This window comes from Parasteatoda tepidariorum, chromosome 2 (assembly GCF_982258835.1).
Source record: "Parasteatoda tepidariorum strain Cologne lab strain chromosome 2, Ptep-v5.0, whole genome shotgun sequence".
Classification (NCBI taxonomy): domain Eukaryota; kingdom Metazoa; phylum Arthropoda; class Arachnida; order Araneae; family Theridiidae; genus Parasteatoda; species Parasteatoda tepidariorum.
In genome coordinates this window covers 69,560,295-69,577,684 of record NC_141756.1, presented here as the reverse complement: position 1 = coordinate 69,577,684, position 17,390 = coordinate 69,560,295, and the positions used below count along the sequence as shown (strand labels likewise).

Below are 17,390 nucleotides of genomic sequence, written 5' to 3'. Positions count from 1 at the left end.
CAGTGGTCAGAAGTTTTAACCACTTATTCTAGTACGTGAAGATTCATTCATTAGTTTAAAAGTTATTTAAAGTTCCTTTTTTTTGCACTATTTACGTAAGGAATGTTTTTCGAATTATTTCTCTTACTCTGTTTTTTTTTAAACACAGGAAAACAATTTCTTTTTAATTTTTGTTTCATGAAATTATTTAACAGATTTTAGATGCTCCAATCAGTTTCTCTTCCCCAGCTCTAGGTTTTTTTAATAGACATTTTTACTCACATTTTAACTAGGGGTTTCTTAAATGTTGAGAGAAACTTCTATTGTTATAAGAGCACTTCATCAGGATTAAAACTGCATGGAAAATCATGCCTGGAAATATCGTCATACTCGGCTAGGGGCGCTTCCCTCATGACCTGTTCAAAAACACATAAAGAAACAGTGCCATGCAAGTATCAACACATATGAGGAAAGAAAAATTCCTCCACTGGAAGGCACAAATATTTGCTATATAAGATTCAACACTTTTCCCCATCTCTCTGTATTATAAAATCACTGCCACAATCACTATTTTAGATCCTCATGTAACCACTGTTTTGTCTGTTCGACTTTTTCTCTTGCTGAGCAAAAATTATTAGACTCAGAAACTTGAAAATCTGAGGCGATACAGAAAAATGCACAGAGAGTACGATGGAATGAAAATATTCGATTACTAGGGAATAATGAACTTACACTGAAAAATATCTTGCAATCAGCTCTGAAGTCCACAGAATTTCAACTACAGAATTAAAATTTGACGTGTTTAAAAGGCCCTTTTTTATTTGTGAACTTTTTTTGTTTGCAACATTTTGATTTTTTCAAAAATTATTGCAATTTTAAGTGCTTTCAACAACAGGATTAAGCATTCAATTTGGGAAAATAGTAAACAATTGCATTCAAGAACGCACCTGGACTTTTTATTATTCAAATTACAATAAAATTTCCAGCGAATTTCCAGTCAAATGGCGAAAAAATTATCGTCCTTTTTATGGGGAAGTGAATTTCGTCAAAAGAAAGAATTATTTCGTCTTTCCAGTTCTGATCGTCCACTACAATGAGGTTCCGAGTTGAGAAAACATTTCTGTCGTGCATTTGAGAGTTCGCGTTTCATCACAATTCACGTGCTTTCGAAACGAAACGATTCTCAAAATTAATGAAATACAGCTCAAGGATTACCAAATCATCAAAAGTGAGAGTTTTTTTTTTCTGAGAGCGAGTTGATATTTATAAAAAATGACATAAATAAAAGATGGAATTCTAAGTGTATTATGAAATTTTAATTTATAAAATGCTCTTTACGTGATAAATATATTTTATTAACACTAGAAAGACTGATATACCTACATTGCCCAAAAGCAGTCAAAATTACTGGATTGCAAAAGAATAACTAATGTGTAAAGAAATTTTTTTAAAATTAATTTTTAATATTTTTTATATTATTCACAGCTATATAACAAGCTATTAGTAAATAATAACAGTAAAAAAAATTATATGTTGTACAAAAAGTCTCAAAATTCTAAGAAATTGTGTCATCAGTGTTTTTCTAATTGAAATTAAAAAGCAGTCAAAATGACTTCCTTGGGTAATCTAGTGTTAACAAAATTATTTTTTGTTTAAAAATGATTCGTTAACAAAAATGTAGTCATTCTTCGTAAAAAATATCGACACTTACGGCAAAACAATGATGAATGTGAAGCAATGATGGAGGTTGATATGCGTAGTCTTCTAGCAATTAAAAAAATCTTCGGCAAATGTTAGATGAAGTTATAAAAGCTTAAAAAATAATTATAATAAATTAATTGCATTTTTGAAAAAATTGCTTTATAAAAAAGGTTTTTTAATGACCATTAAAAAATTTTAGATTCAACAAAGGAGTTTCGGAGATAGAGAAATAAAAAGCCAAACCTTCTATAATTTAACTGCTATTATATTCGTATAAAGTATATCCCCAAAAGAACCAACTTCAGTAATTTTCTTTACTATTTCTTCTTAAAAATTAAAAAGATTCTTACGAAGTTTCTTCTGGGATATAATTATCTACTGAATTATTTCTCAACAACAAGTTACTTTTTTCACAAACCAAAAGTGTCATTCTCAGAAAAAAAGGAAAAAATAAAATCTTTTCAACAACAGAAAAAGGGCTGAAAGCAAATCGATTTTTCAGAAATTAAACCTTATTTTTTTGAGGGCGACCAATATAAATACATTTTTGTTTCTTCTCCAATAAACTCAATTAAAAGAAATGATGGATGGAAAAATAAGATTCAAAATTTTTTTTCTTCGTTTTATCTGTTATTTTTTCCTGCACAGTCTTATCTTTGATGCAAAAAATAATAAAGATAAAGTGAGTTAAAAATAGCCACAATGGACATTAAATATGAATATTTTAACATCGAAAAGAATTGCATTCAAATAAAGTAGCAAGAGAAAATTCTATTCTAAAAAGAAATAAACATTTTCGAATGTTCTCCTTTGTGAAGCAAGTACTTTCCACGTTCTTTGAGTTTTCTTGTGTTTAGGAAGAGAAAGAACCATTAGGAAAAGTTCTCTCAAATATAACATGCAAGAAACGAAGAAAATTTTCAGAATACAACAAAATTTTCGCCTAGTTTGAGCTGCACGCTTTGTAGATTATTCCGCATCATTTTTTTTTCTGGAAATAACCTGCAATATTTATCTAAATAGCATAACAGTACATAGAACTAAAATTAGAATATTTTGTAACACATGATGACCCAAAATTCCCACAATATGTAATTTTGATAGAAAATAGATTTTTAATTAAAAACTAAGTATTTTTATTTCATTCATAACATATATGATAAAGTGTTTTGAATGGAATTGCACATCAAGTAAACGTTCGCCGTTGTCTTATTAACACATGAACACACTTTTCTAGAAACTTTAAGTGAGGAAAACCACGAAAACTTTCCTCGGTTTACTTGCCAGCAAAGAACTCTAACCTACGATACGTCTACCACAGAGGATAGCTTTACGTCAGCACTGTGGTTGGTGCAAGCCGGGTGCAGAATTTGCATAGATCGGCCATCACTGGGATTTGAACCCGGTTTACTTCATTGAGGGATGAGTGCTCTATCCCTTGAACCACCACGGCTCCTTATTTTTAATTTAATTTTATTTTATAACCGTCACTGTACAGCTGACCCAATTTTTAGTTTAAGACTACTAATGTTCAACTCCGTAGCCTTGTAATTTCGATATCAATCCAGAAGACAAGGAAACTTCTGGATCAAGTATTGCGAGAAATTTTGCCTCCGTGGAGGACTTTTTCGATGGAACTAACCTGCATTTGTGTTACATGGAGAGGAAGACCACGAGAACCTCCCACGGTTAACCTGAGGTCAAAGGGACTCTAACCCATGATCTGCCTACCACTGAGTATATTTCAGGTCAACATTGCAGTCGGTGCAAGCCGGATACGGATTCGCATTGACCAGCCATCGCAGGGATTCTGAGCCATTACGGCTAATTATCGCGAGAGTTAACCAGACTGGCTGGGATAGCCTGGTTGGCAGAGCGTTGGGTGCATTTCCAAGAGCTCGTGAGTTTGTTCCCCACCGGCCGAAGACTCCCGCAGTGACTGGTGCGAGTTACATCTGCCGGGTCATAAAGTCCTCCATGTTCTCATATCAAATCATACCTCAGGGATACTGAATTGGAGATTTATCGTTCTCTAGTTCAAGATATAGTTCCGATCTGTGGATGAATGAATAGGTCCGCCCTATAAATGGGTTGTGACGCATGTGTGTGGCAGAAGCATAATTCTTGAACGTAGATGGCGCCACTGGTAAGCAAGAGGAAACCACCCCTCTCATTCCAAGACACCCTTAATTGCATACGACGACAACAACAACAACTTAGTCAGAGTTACATGAGAAAAAGTGTGTCCCCTGTAAAACCAAAAAAAAAAAAAAAAAAAAAAGAATCTAGAAAGTAAAAATATAACGATGAAAGGAGAAAGAATTATTATTAAATTATAGTAATAAGTAAAGGTACATAGATATTCATTGCTAGTGCAGAGAGTTGCAGATGTGTGTAGCGTCCCAGGCCAAACTTCTTGATAAGATGCCCATGAAAAGAAAGTTATTGTAATCACTGTAGGAGGCAAAACAAAAGCTAATTAGAATTCTTGGACATTTAAAAAAAATTTATACATGTACTTTAAACTTATTTTTATGTGAATGTGGGTGAAAATTATTCCTTGATTAAAATTTTTTTTAAAATGGCATAAAATTTCAATTTTAAATTTATTTGAAAATAATAATTTATTTGTTATAAAATATTTTGAACAATTTTCATTAAATATATATTTCATACTTTTTTATTATTTTGCATTAATTTAGATCCAAATATATGAAAAATATTATTTGTAAAATTTTAATAATTTTTATCTACGATAGACAGCATGGGACACCGATGTCGTGTTCTGCGTTAAAGGTAAAATCTTCTAAACACGGCACACTTCCATAAAATAATTTTTCAAATTTGCACTTATTTGCAGTTACGTAGATCTAACAAAAACAATAATTCCTCACTGAAATTTATTTAATTTACAGAATCTATTATTGAAAAATTTTTGAATGAATTTTTTTTAAACTACTTTTTTCGGATTTTATATTTCAGTACAAATATGATTCTGATAATTCAGACTTTTTCAGTATTTCTTAGACGGTTTCTTATAAGTAAAAAAAATTGAAATATGTTTTTATTTGGAATAAGAGCGTCATAAAAATATACATATACTCCGAAGAGCCATTACATTATGACCACCATCCATCTATAACAATGAGCTCGCCCAGGTTTTCGTGGTTTCTCACCCAGGAACAATGTTTCATAGGGCACATTAGAACCCACAATCCTAATAGAACAATCCCTGACGTCCGTAAGCTACTTAAACATAGTTGCAGACCAGGTTCACCCATTCATGGCAGCAGTTTTTCCTGCGGGGGATGGTGTTTACCAACAGGATAATGCTCCATGTCATAAGGGTCGAATCATCGAGGAACATTCCAGTGACTTTCAAGTCATGTCTTGGCCCCCAAATTCATCTGATCTTAATCCAATAGAGCATTTGTGGTCCTACTTGGAAAGCCAAATTCATGCTGCCACGCTACCCCCTCGCAATGTGAGGGAATTGCAGGACCAGTTGGTGAGCGCTTGGTACCAGATACCTCAGACTACCTATCAGCGCCTTCTGGAATCAATGCCACGCGAGTGCTAGCAGTTTTGAGGGCTAAAGGTGGTCCTACATGCCAGAGTTGGCCGTTGATTACAGTAATCGATTACAACTGTAATTGATTACAGATAATTACAGCTATGTAATCAATTACTTGTAATCATGATTACAAGTAATCAATTACTTGTAATCGTGATTACAACTTTCAAAAAATTTTGATTACAGCTGTAATCATGATTACAATTTTGATTACAGTAATCAATTACTTGTAATCACGATTACAAGTAATCAATTACTTGTAATCGTGATTACAACTTTCAAAAAATTTTGATTACAGCTGTAATCATGATTACAATTTTGATTACAGTAATCAATTACTTGTAATCATGATTACAAGTAATTGCGATTACAAGTAATCACAACAAAAACGATTACAAGTAATTATGATTACAAGTAATCAAAATATATGATTACATGTAATCATGATTACATGTAATTTGATTACATGTAATCGTGATTACTTGTAATCAAACTATACGATTACAAGTCATTATGATTGTATACTATAGTCAAATTTTTTATGTGAGTATTCATGTGTTTACATATTTTTATGTACATAGAATGTACGCACGCATGAACGTACAATTTGCGATTCCTATGCATACAATGTATGCACAAACGTTGTTTGTACGTACAATATTGATAATTATATTGTAATATACTTAATGCAATGCGCATATGCTTAGTACATATAATTATGCATTTATGATACATGTACGCATGTATGTTAGTTTGTACAAAAAGGCAATGTTTTGTATCTTTGTATACATAAACAATGTATGTATGAACGTATATGAAAATAATGCTTATGCGTTTGCATGCTTTTATGTACTTAAGTGCATATATTGTATAAATTTACGATAATAGCACGTATATACAATGTACGTTTGTATAGAAAATTGTACGTATTTGCGTACAATATGTAAGAATGTTATTTAAAGGTACAATATATGCACATAGTTGCGTAAATAAAATGCGTACATGTATACATGCATATTTATATGTACATCGATATATGTGCACGCAAAGTATGTACTTATGTACAACTTACGTATGTACTTGTATAACTACATACTTTGTTAATACTTATGCGCATGTAATGCATGGATGTACAAAAAAATAGTTATATGCACAATGTACGCATGTGCATACAACGTATACATGTACATAATTACAAGTAATGTACAAATACATGCGTACATTTAAATATACGTAATTACAATATACACATACATTGTGCATACATTAAAAACATTTGTATGAGTAAAGTTATTAAAATTTGTTTTAAAATTTATTCTAAGGCATATGAAACTCGACCACATATTTTTTAGAAAGCAAACGATAATTTTATTTGGAATTTCTAAATATTAATTCCACACATAAAATTTACCGTTTTTCTTACCATTTAAAAAATTTCTATGAATCATACATAATGTTATAAAAAAAATAAATCTGTATTGTCAAACATTTCATGAAAATACCTGAAAATAATTTTTTATTCAGAGAATTTCAAAATGATTTAGAACAATTAAAGCTGAAAACTAAATTTAAATATCGTTTGATTTTGTCATTTAACTTGTTTGAGTCATTAAAAGTTAACTTACATGCATTTTATTTATTGCATTGTACACATATTTAGACATAAATTTAATGTACATATGTATACGTGTAATGTATGTACGCATGTACAATGTATGTACATACATTCATGTATTGTACGTGCATATATAGTACATATGGATATGCATACATGGAACATACGTGTATTGTACATGTGTGGATACATTCATTGGACATATATACATTGCACCATATGCATAGATAGGGATAGCATGCATGTACACATGTAAAATTTGTACGAAAGAATTATGCCCAATATATTTATGCACATACGTACTGTATATGTACACACATATGTACATTATATGAACATTATATGTTCATTTCATCATATGTACATTATATGAATATACATCTGTACGCTATACGTATATACATCTGTACAATATGTGCATCTCAAATGTGTGTATGTACGTACGTTATGCATGTCGAATGCATGTATGAATATATGTGAAATATAAATACGCCCAATGTACGTACAATCGTACACAAATGTATTATGCATATTTGGATACTTACATTGAGCATGGACATATTATGTACATGTACATAAATACACTGGACATGCATATCATGTACATGTATACATACATATATTGTACATCCTACAGATCTACCTATATTGTACATGCATACATATATTGTACTGTTCATAAATAAATTGCACATACATGCATGGGACATACATTGTACAGACAATGTATGTATGTTCGTACAAACAAAAGTACTTGTATATACATGCGTACATGAACATAGATATACATTTTACGTACACAAATATTTGCATAAAATGCATATATTCATTGTGTATAAATGTACATGTCTACATTGTTTGCACATACATACATAATTATTATCTATATACATACGTAAATATACTTTATACCTACAATATAAGTGTATGTACATGTGTGTGAAACTAAAATGTCTGAACATATGCACTAGATAAAATCATATGTACATACATTTTAGTTACATTCATTTGTACGTATACAAATACGTACAAAATGCAGTACATGTTAATACGTGCAAAATGTATCATTATAAAATACATTCTACTATCTACTGTAAAATATAATCATTTATAAGAATACAATAGTCTTGTAATCGTGTAATTAGATTACATGTAATCATAATTACATGTAATCAAATTACATGTAATCAAATTACATGTAATCATATATTTTGATTACTTGTAATCATAATTACTCGTAATCAATTTTGTTGTGATTACTTGTAATCGCAATTACTTGGAATCATGATTACAAGTAATTGATTACTGTAATCAAAATTGTAATCATGATTACAGCTGTAATCAAAATTTTTTGAAAATTGTAATCATGATTACAAGTAATTGATTACTGTAATCGACTATGTAATCATGATTACAGCTGTAATCAAACTTTGTAATCACGATTACAAGTAATTGATTACTGTAATCAATATTGTAATCATGATTACAGCTGTAATCAAAATTTTTGAAAATTGTAATCATGATTACAAGTAATTGATTACTGTAATCAAAAAATGTAATCGATTACATTTGTGGCCAACTCTGCTACATGCTATTAGCAGGGTGGTCATAATGTAATGGCTCTTCGGTGTATATAAAAGATACACGTCATCCCATCTACGCCAAAGAGTTAAATTGCCTAGAATAATTACTTATTTTTGTTATTTCAGTTTAGGACTGTAGTCTACCTTCCCTCTCGTTTTGGCTTTACATTAAGACGGTATAGTTTTTTAAAAAAATATAGATTCGTACATAAATTTCGTTAAGGAAATATGTCTTTTAAAAAATAGGTATATTATTCCATTACTTGACGGAACAATTTCTCACTTGTAGTTAGAATGCATTTTTTATGCAAATAAGCATCATTTTACAACTGAATTTTCTAGTCAATGTTTTGAGAAATTCAAACATATTGAAGGGAAAAAAAAGTCAGTGAAGATTCTAAAAGACCTTGAGTTGGAAGAAAATAAATCGATTTTTCAAGATGAAAGTTTTGCCGATAAAAGAATGGTTTACTTTTCCCGTGTCAGTAAATCCTATTTCAAAAAAGAAACGTGAAGAAAAGTAAAAATTATGCACCACTTTATTTTTTCTTCTCCCAATCTATCTTCCTTTTTACCTTAAATGGTTTTTCCGAAAGAAGAGAGTGATAAATTGTGGTAAAAATAGCCACAATGGGCATTAAACATGAATATTTTAACAACTAAAAGAATTGTTCACGCCTGAAACAGAAGGAGAAAATTTTGTTTTGCGAACGAGACACGCATTTTTTAATGTTATCTTTTGCGTGCATGCATCTGGTCTGTTTTTCCAGTTTATTCAGTTTTGTGAGAATATAATCGTTAAGAACAGTTCTGTAGCATTATGTAAAAAGGAGGACTGCTTTTTGTCGTCAGGAAAATTTCATGTCAAGAACTTCATGCCTAGCGTAATAAGATTATTTTTTGCAAGAAATTGTTCTCGTGTTAAAAGCTTCTTATGAAATGTTTAAAGCTCTTCGAGTCTCCAAAAAGATCCAAATGCTTTGCCATTATCAATAAAAGTATTTCGAGAATTTGAACCTTAATTTTTTTTTGAAAAAATAAGTAAAAAAAAAAGCTTTGCAACATTTTTACAAACTGTCACAGTATTCTTAAGTTGTTTCGTTACATTTTAAGGCGATTACCCGTGTGATGTTTGTTATTATCACTAAAATGCAATGTATATATTACGGGCAGAGTAAAGAATATTGAATGAAATATTATATTACATGCACAGAGTTAGAAAAAAGAAGCATAAAATGAAAGAAAAATGTCTTTGTCGTTGCTGTAGTTATTAAAGATTGTATATTGTTACAAAATATACAATCAAAGCAATGTATATTGTTGTAACAGGTAATTCAAAACCTGAGTGCAGAGTTTGGTTCAAGTTTCGAAAGAGTATTACATACCATTGTAGAAAACTGGAGATCAATGGTTAATGTGTTCCATAAGACTAATAACTCTATCTACGATATCTCTAAAATGGTTTAATTTACCATCGCTTTGTCAAGGACATTTATGAGTTCAGTGAGTTTTTATTTGTCAATTCTGGAGATCATTTTTTATTTCGGGAATTTTCAAAAAAAGTAAGCTTTCATTGTTTACTGTTTCTACTGTTAAAATAGAATCTCTGTATCTGATGCAATAAGAGAGTTACCACAAGCAGCTTCAAAGTTACTTGACTTAAAACTTCAGATTCAGAAATATGCAAATTGGAAATAATTGTCGACATATTTCAAGCGCTCAAAAACAGGCACCCATTTTCAAGACTTGCCAGAAGCGTATGAGAAGAAGCAAAAGTGATTTGAAATATAAAATTTAAAGTTGCCAATGAAAAATGGAAAAATCAGGGTTAGAAACAAAACTAGAAAAAAACCACATTATCCCTTAGAGAGAAAAAGAAGATAAAGGACAGTACAAGAAAAACCCCATTGGTCGAGGGAGGGGAATCAGTATAAAATGCGTTTTCATACCCATGGGGAGGTGGCGAGGGATTAGAAAACAAAATATAGGAGTACAATTTTCTGAATAAAGCAATATTCCAGCCCATCAGGATGTGATTTGGAAGGAAATAATTTTGGCATTGTTTAAATTGAATTTGCACCCAAGATTTCCACAATGTGTAGCAATAGATTATTACTTGTATTCTTGATAGCGTTCATATCTATCGTGTTCATTAAGCTTGTATTTTAAAGCTAGCCTAGTTTGACCGAGGTAGGCAAGGAATGTGTTAAATACTCTATCAATTATCAAATCTAATAGGATCTTTAAGAGGTAAGAGACTTCAATTTCTTTTTGTTAACAGATCTAAAAATGACTTTAAATCCAACGGAAAAAGATATTAGCATTTTTATAATATTATAGGAGTTGCTTACCGCAGTTTCTCTCTTAACTTCTTTTTCTTATTCCGTGACGAAATCACTTCAACAGTGTTTCTTGTCAAGATAATTAAAAATCCACAATTTCCGTGTCTTACACTTTAGTAAAGCTACAATTTTAAACTATCTATACCATCTTGTCCTAAAGAATTATTTGAAATTAAGAAAGGAAAAAGAACTTAATTTTTTTAAATAGTTATAAATTTTTTTTCAAAATCGTCAATTTTGCGAGATTTTTGAAAATTATCAAAATTGACGAATGACACTGAGGAACAAATATTTTGCTACATTTACACTAATGCTTGATCTTGTTTAATTCGGATCAAAGCTTAACCCCGTCCCGCCCCCGTCAGGGGGCATCCGGAGAATACTGTAGGCTCTAAGTGCGTGCATGTGACCTCTCAGCAAAAGAAAAAGAGGATTCAAAAAGGTAGGCTTGGTGGCTATCCATGGCAACACCAGAAGGCCTCAAGGAATTTAGTGAAATCCTAAAACTAGCAATAGTACTTACTCAGAAAATAGAATTTAGGAGTTTGAGTGTTCAAACATAATAGGCAAGGGATCAATTAAAAAAAAATGGTAACAAACATATTGTGATGATGAAAAGTACCAGAATTTGTCCAAAGTTCATGAAAGCAGATACAATTTCAAAAAGAAGAGTTGCGGCGTGGCAGCCGTAAAGTAAAATCCACAAGCAAGAGGAAACTCAAAACATGAATAGTTAGAAAATTTGACAAAATTTTGAACAATAAATTAATCGAAAATTTGAAAATCATTTCTGAAGAAGACAAATACAGTATTTGCGAACGTTACAAGATAAAACTAAATAAAAAAGTAAATAAATGTTAAAACAAAATGAAGATAATAAAAATGCTATTAGCATACAGAAAATTGTTCATTGTGAGGTACAATTAATGCATTACATGAAATGTAGAGCTCGTTAATTGTAAAGCACACATTTATTGACGCTGTCTAGTCAAGTAAGGAAAAGGCGTTCCATTATTTTTGTGTTGGTTGTAAACGTAAATGTTTCTAATTACAATCAACACTAAAACAAGTATCTCATAGAACAAACTCTTTTACTATCACAAATGTACACAAAGAATATATACATGCTGCCAACAAAAGAATAATGTAAGAAATTATATAATAAATAATATAATAAATAATCACCGCATCTGCGTTCACGCAGTTGCGTCTGGAACATCCTCCCCACCCTGATCAACCTCAAGAGGAATGATCAGTTGAACAGGTCTTGAGATTTCTACTGGATGCTGCAGGTTGTGACGGTATGGTTGTAAGTCTTTTACCGGTAAGAAAATGGGATGGTGTTAATGTTTCTTCAGGATCATCATTTCCTTGTTCATAAACTAACGGTCGACTATTTAATGCGGCTTCAACACCAACTAATGCTGTAGAAAGACCTTCTTCATCTAACAAGGTTTGACCTAGGGATTTTCGCAAACATCTTTTTGTTAGTCCGATCAAACGTTCCCACCATCCTCCCCACCAAGCCGCTCGTGCAACAATAAATTTCCACTTAATTCCCGTCTGGGCATAATATTGCTGAACTTTTGACGATGTTAAGTTGTCCCATAAAATGGATAGCTCTTTATTAGCGGCATGGAAGATAGTGGCGTTGTCAGTGTATATTGTATGAGGGATTCCTCTTCTGCCTACAAATCTTTTTAAGGCCATGAGAAATTTGTCAGTAGTGAGGTCAGAGACTAGTTCGATATGTACGGCACGAGTAGTTGAGCAAGTGAAAAGTGCGATATAGGCTGTATTTAAAGGTTTCAAGTTACGAACATAAAGTGGGCCAGCGAAGTCTATGCCAATAGTAGTAAATGGAAGGCAAGGTGTAATTCTGTCCCTTGGTAAAGGAGCTTCGATTTGTTGACTTCTAGATGCCTGTGAGAGTTTACAAGGTAGACATTTGTAGAGCACTCGTTTAATGGCTTCACGTCCTCGTATTATCCAGAAGCTGGAACGAATCTCTGAAAGTACTATTTGAACACCTAAGTGATGAAGCTTCACGTGTGTGTAGTATATGAAAAGATATACAAAAGGATGAGATCCATCAAGAAGCAAAGGGTGTTTTTGCTCATTTTTGAGCGATGCGAACTGTAATCTACCTCCTGATCGTATGAAATTTTCTTGAAGAAATGGGTTGAAACGGCTAATTTTTGAAGATTTTGGCAAAGGGGAATTATTTTGTAAAGCGTGAAGCTCTGCCGAAAAGCATTGCTTCTGCACTGTAAGAATCCAATAGTTTTTTGCTGTGTTAAGCTCATCACATGTCAGGTCAATAGAAATGTGTTGTTTGGATCGACAGTTATACAAGAAACGAAATATCCATGCTGTAACTCTAAGAAGTTTCATATATGAACTGAAGCGCGATATATCAAAGAGAGGTTGGTAAGGAACTATCAATAAAGATTGAGAAGCTGGTTTACGTAGTTCAGCATGAATATCTGGATTAGCGTAACTCAGTTGTTTTGAAGGCCAAAATTTTGATGATTGTGTCAGCCAGGTTGGTCCTAGCCACCAAAGATCCAATGATTTAAGCTCTGTTGGTGCAACACCACGAGACAAGTGGTCGGCAGGATTTTCATTGCCAGGGCAATGCCGCCATTGTGTTGGATTTGTGTAATTGAGAATTTCGTTCGTTCGGTTACAGACAAAAGTTTTCCAACGATTTGGATCACCTTGTATCCAATTTAAGGCAACTGTTGAGTCACTCCAAAGTGTCGCTGTGTTCCTATCCAGTTTAGTTTCTGTACAAAAATAGTGGAGTAATCGAGCACCCAATAATGCGGCTAACAGCTCTAAGCGTGGAAGTGTTATTCTTTTCAGAGGAGAAAGTCTATTACGACTGCAAACCATTCGAACAAGAAATTTAGTATCTTCTGTGAATCGTACATATAACACCGTTCCGTAAGCACATTCCGAAGCATCGCAGAATACGTGAATGGTAACATCAGCAGAAGATATTCCAATCCATCTGGGGATTCGAATGTTGTTTAAATGTGGTAAGTCTATAATCCATTTTGACCACCTTGATGCGATAGATGGGGGTAAAAGTTCGTCCCATTCAATACCGCATAGCCATGTATCTTGAAAGAGAATTTTTCCTATTACAGTAGATGGTGAGAAAATTCCCAAGGGATCAAAAATCTTTGAGATTGTTTTCAGAAGTAAGCTTTTAGTGACCGGTTCCTCAAATAAATCGTGGTCATTCTCCTTAATATTTTGATGAAAATCTTCTTCTGTATCCCAATGAACACCTAAGACTTGAGTCTTACTTTTAAACTTTATTTTTTCTTTCTTCCATTCGTTTTTCAAAACTTGTGAGTTGGTACTCCATTTTGCTGAAGGAAGGCTTATAAGACTCGTGAATTCCTGCATTTCGTGAAATAGGGTCTTCGCTTCGATTTCTGAATCAACTCCCACAACGAAATCATCCATGAAAATATTGCCTTTTAGATGTTTAGCTGCTGTGGGATAAATGTTGGAGTACATGCAGCATAATTCGTCAAGTGTAGCTGAAAGAAGGAATGGACTGCTGGTAAATCCAAAGGGTAAACGTGTAAATTGATAGACCACAATTTCATTCTCTAGCTGCAAATGTCCCTCATCATTTTTCCTAGTTTTGAACCATAGAAACTTAGTAGCACATCTGTCTTTTTCCCACAAGGTTAATTGTAAAAAAGCCTGACTTCCATCACTAATAATTGCTTGTTTGTGAAGACGAAATCGTAGTAAGGTGGCTAAAATTTCTGGAAGTAAGTTGGGACCTTGTTCTAGAACATCGTTTAATGATGGATGGCCTGGTGTGTGAGAAGAGGCGTCGAATACTATTCGTCCCTTAATTTCTACGTTCTTCTCTTTAATGACTACATGATGGGGTATGTAATAGCTTTTTTCTTCTTTATCATGATTTTCCGGTGCTATTTCAACTTGCCTTTTGTCTATGTAATCCTCCATGAGTGTAACATACATTTCCTTTAAGCTAGGATCTGTTTGGAGTTTCTTGCACAATGTATTGAAGCGTTTTGATGCTACGTGATAGTTATTTGAAGAAAGAGTAACGTCTTTCTTCCAAGGTAATCTAACAACACGACGATTTTCTAGGACTTCATAAGAACTGCGAAAGTCTTCTATTATTTCAGAATTGCGAATGGACATTTCTTTGTCTTTCATGGCTTTAATACCTAAAGTATCTAAGTCCCAGAATTTCCTAACTTGATCATCCAAAATATATGGTGATGTGATGCTAATATTATGAACTGACGATAAAGAAGCGACAGATGTATGAGATCTGGATCCAGACAAAATCCAGCCAAAGATTGATGGAATGAGCACAATTGTTTCCGAAAGTCTGAAAGGAACCTCAGAATTCACCACCCTCCAGTAAAAATCTGCACCAATCAGAACTTCTATAGGCATCCCTTGCATGGCGTCATTCGGATCATCAAGTTTAAATTTTTTCTTATGAGCCGTAGAAGCAATCTCTAATGGAACTGATGGATGAACTGCATATCTATTAGGACTTTCAAATGCATGTAGATAAATTTCTGACTGATTCCAAATACTTGATAGTTTAAATCTTACTTTTCGTCTCGATTGAGCCTGATTTGATGATGATTCGAATGCATGAATTTCAAGTGAATCAGAGCTAATAACATCTAATTTTAGGTAGTCTACAAGATGTGAATGAATGAAACTGGTTTGACTTCCACAATCTAAAATGCATCTTGTAAGCTTAGTAATGCCAGTTGGGCCAGTTATATATACTCGAGCAGTCTGTAAGTGAGTAAAATTAGGTGTACGAGTATCGATGTTATTTGTAGAAATAGATTGGCTAGGTTGATTTGAACTGTCATTTTTACAAATAGAGACATGGTGCTTCTTTTTGCATCTTATGCAGAACGCTTTATCTCTGCGAAGGCAATTTTTTATACTATGGCCACGATTAGTACACAGGAAGCATCTACTAGAGGTTTTTAATTTTTGGATTCGAGTATCAATATCAGTTATATTCGTACAATCTTGTGGCCAGTGACCGTTAATTTCACAGAAGGGGCAAAATGGAGATGGTTTTTTAGTCTGGTTAACCTTTTTAGAATTCACATGCAAGGCTGCTGTAGATGTCTTAAATGTGTAATCAAAGTTTTGCTCACCTCGAATTTTTAGTGTTGTGAGAGCACCTTCTACTTCTTCAGATAAGTATTGCACTAGTTTATTCATATCACCTTCAGATATTTTCTCTCTTTTTGCGTAAATGATCCATCGGCGACAAATATCATCCGGAAAGGCACGTAAAATTTTTAGAGCTAAAACGCGCCCGTAAGCGTTGATATCCTCTCCTAAAGCAGTTAAAGCGTTTAGTCTTCTGTTGCATTCTATAAATACTTCATTTAATGCAATAGGAGTGGGATTATGTATTGGCGAAATATTTTCCAAAAAGTCTAAATGGGCTTGAATTATTCTGTTTTTGTCGCCATATTGGTTTTGAAGAAGAGCTTTTGTAGTTTCATATGTGTTGGCACTAACACTGATTCCGTCGACTAAACGTCTAGGTTCATCTGCTAAATATCCTCGCAAAAACACATGTTTATCAATTAATGATAGACTATTATTATCGTCAATAGAAGATTTAAATTGTTCCCAGAAACACTGCCATCGTTCAATATCACCTCGAAAAGTATCGAGTTTAATAGTAGGAAGTTTCACTGTGTGAGATTGAGAAACGGGCAATTGCAAAACGGGTACTTGTGTAACAGGTATTTGAGAAACGGTTACTTCTGGCGATTGTAAAGTATTAGATTCAAAATTATTTCTACAACCAAATTTTTTAGCTTTAAAGATAGCGAGCTCGGCATTATCCACGTATTCTTCGCATTGAATAATATCATTGTCATAATCACCATCTGTTAATAAACTATGAATGTCGTTATCCAATCTCTTCATTTCTAACAAGCAATCGGAAAGCCGATGACTAATATATTCGACATTTCCATTTAAAGTGTCAGAGGTTGCAGAAAGATCAGAATTTATATGAGTAATAAATCGAGTAACATTACCTCGCACTGTTCTTCTTTTTCTTTTCAAAAGTGCCAGACTATCACCAAGTTCTTTATCGTTTGTTTTCTCCATCATTGAGTAGTACTGATGTTTGAAGTTTCGTTAGTTTTTAAAAGAGTGACTGCGTAAATTATTCATCTGATTCGTATTTAATTTTAAACCGAGTTGTTTCGGCACCAAAATGTGTTGGTTGTAAACGTAAATGTTTCTAATTACAATCAACACTAAAACAAGTATCTCATAGAACAAACTCTTTTACTATCACAAATGTACACAAAGAATATATACATGTTGCCAACAAAAGAATAATGTAAGAAATTATATAATAAATAATATAATAAATAATCACCGCATCTGCGTTCACGCAGTTGCGTCTGGAACAATTTTAATCATACCCTGTTTGACTTTCTTCTGCTTCCAAAGTAATTTAAGTCGGGTGAAACTTAAATGTTATGGAATTAATTGATGGGTATGTCTACCCTTTTCCTCACTGTCCC

General features: G+C 32.8%; 1 protein-coding gene across 1 annotated transcript; it reads right to left on the bottom strand.

Moving 5' to 3' along the window:
• Positions 1-12,033: 12,033 nt before the first annotated feature.
• On the bottom strand, positions 12,034-16,965 carry LOC147815837 (uncharacterized). Its single transcript, XM_087156609.1, has one exon. It carries the CDS (start codon positions 16,963-16,965, stop codon positions 12,034-12,036), a length of 4,932 nt encoding a protein of 1,643 aa, XP_087012735.1.
• Positions 16,966-17,390: the final 425 nt, after the last annotated feature.

Coding starts and splice junctions, on each gene's coding strand:
- LOC147815837 (XM_087156609.1), bottom strand. CDS start 16,965: ATGGAGAAAACAAACGATAAAGAACTTGGTGATAGTCTGGCACTTTTG.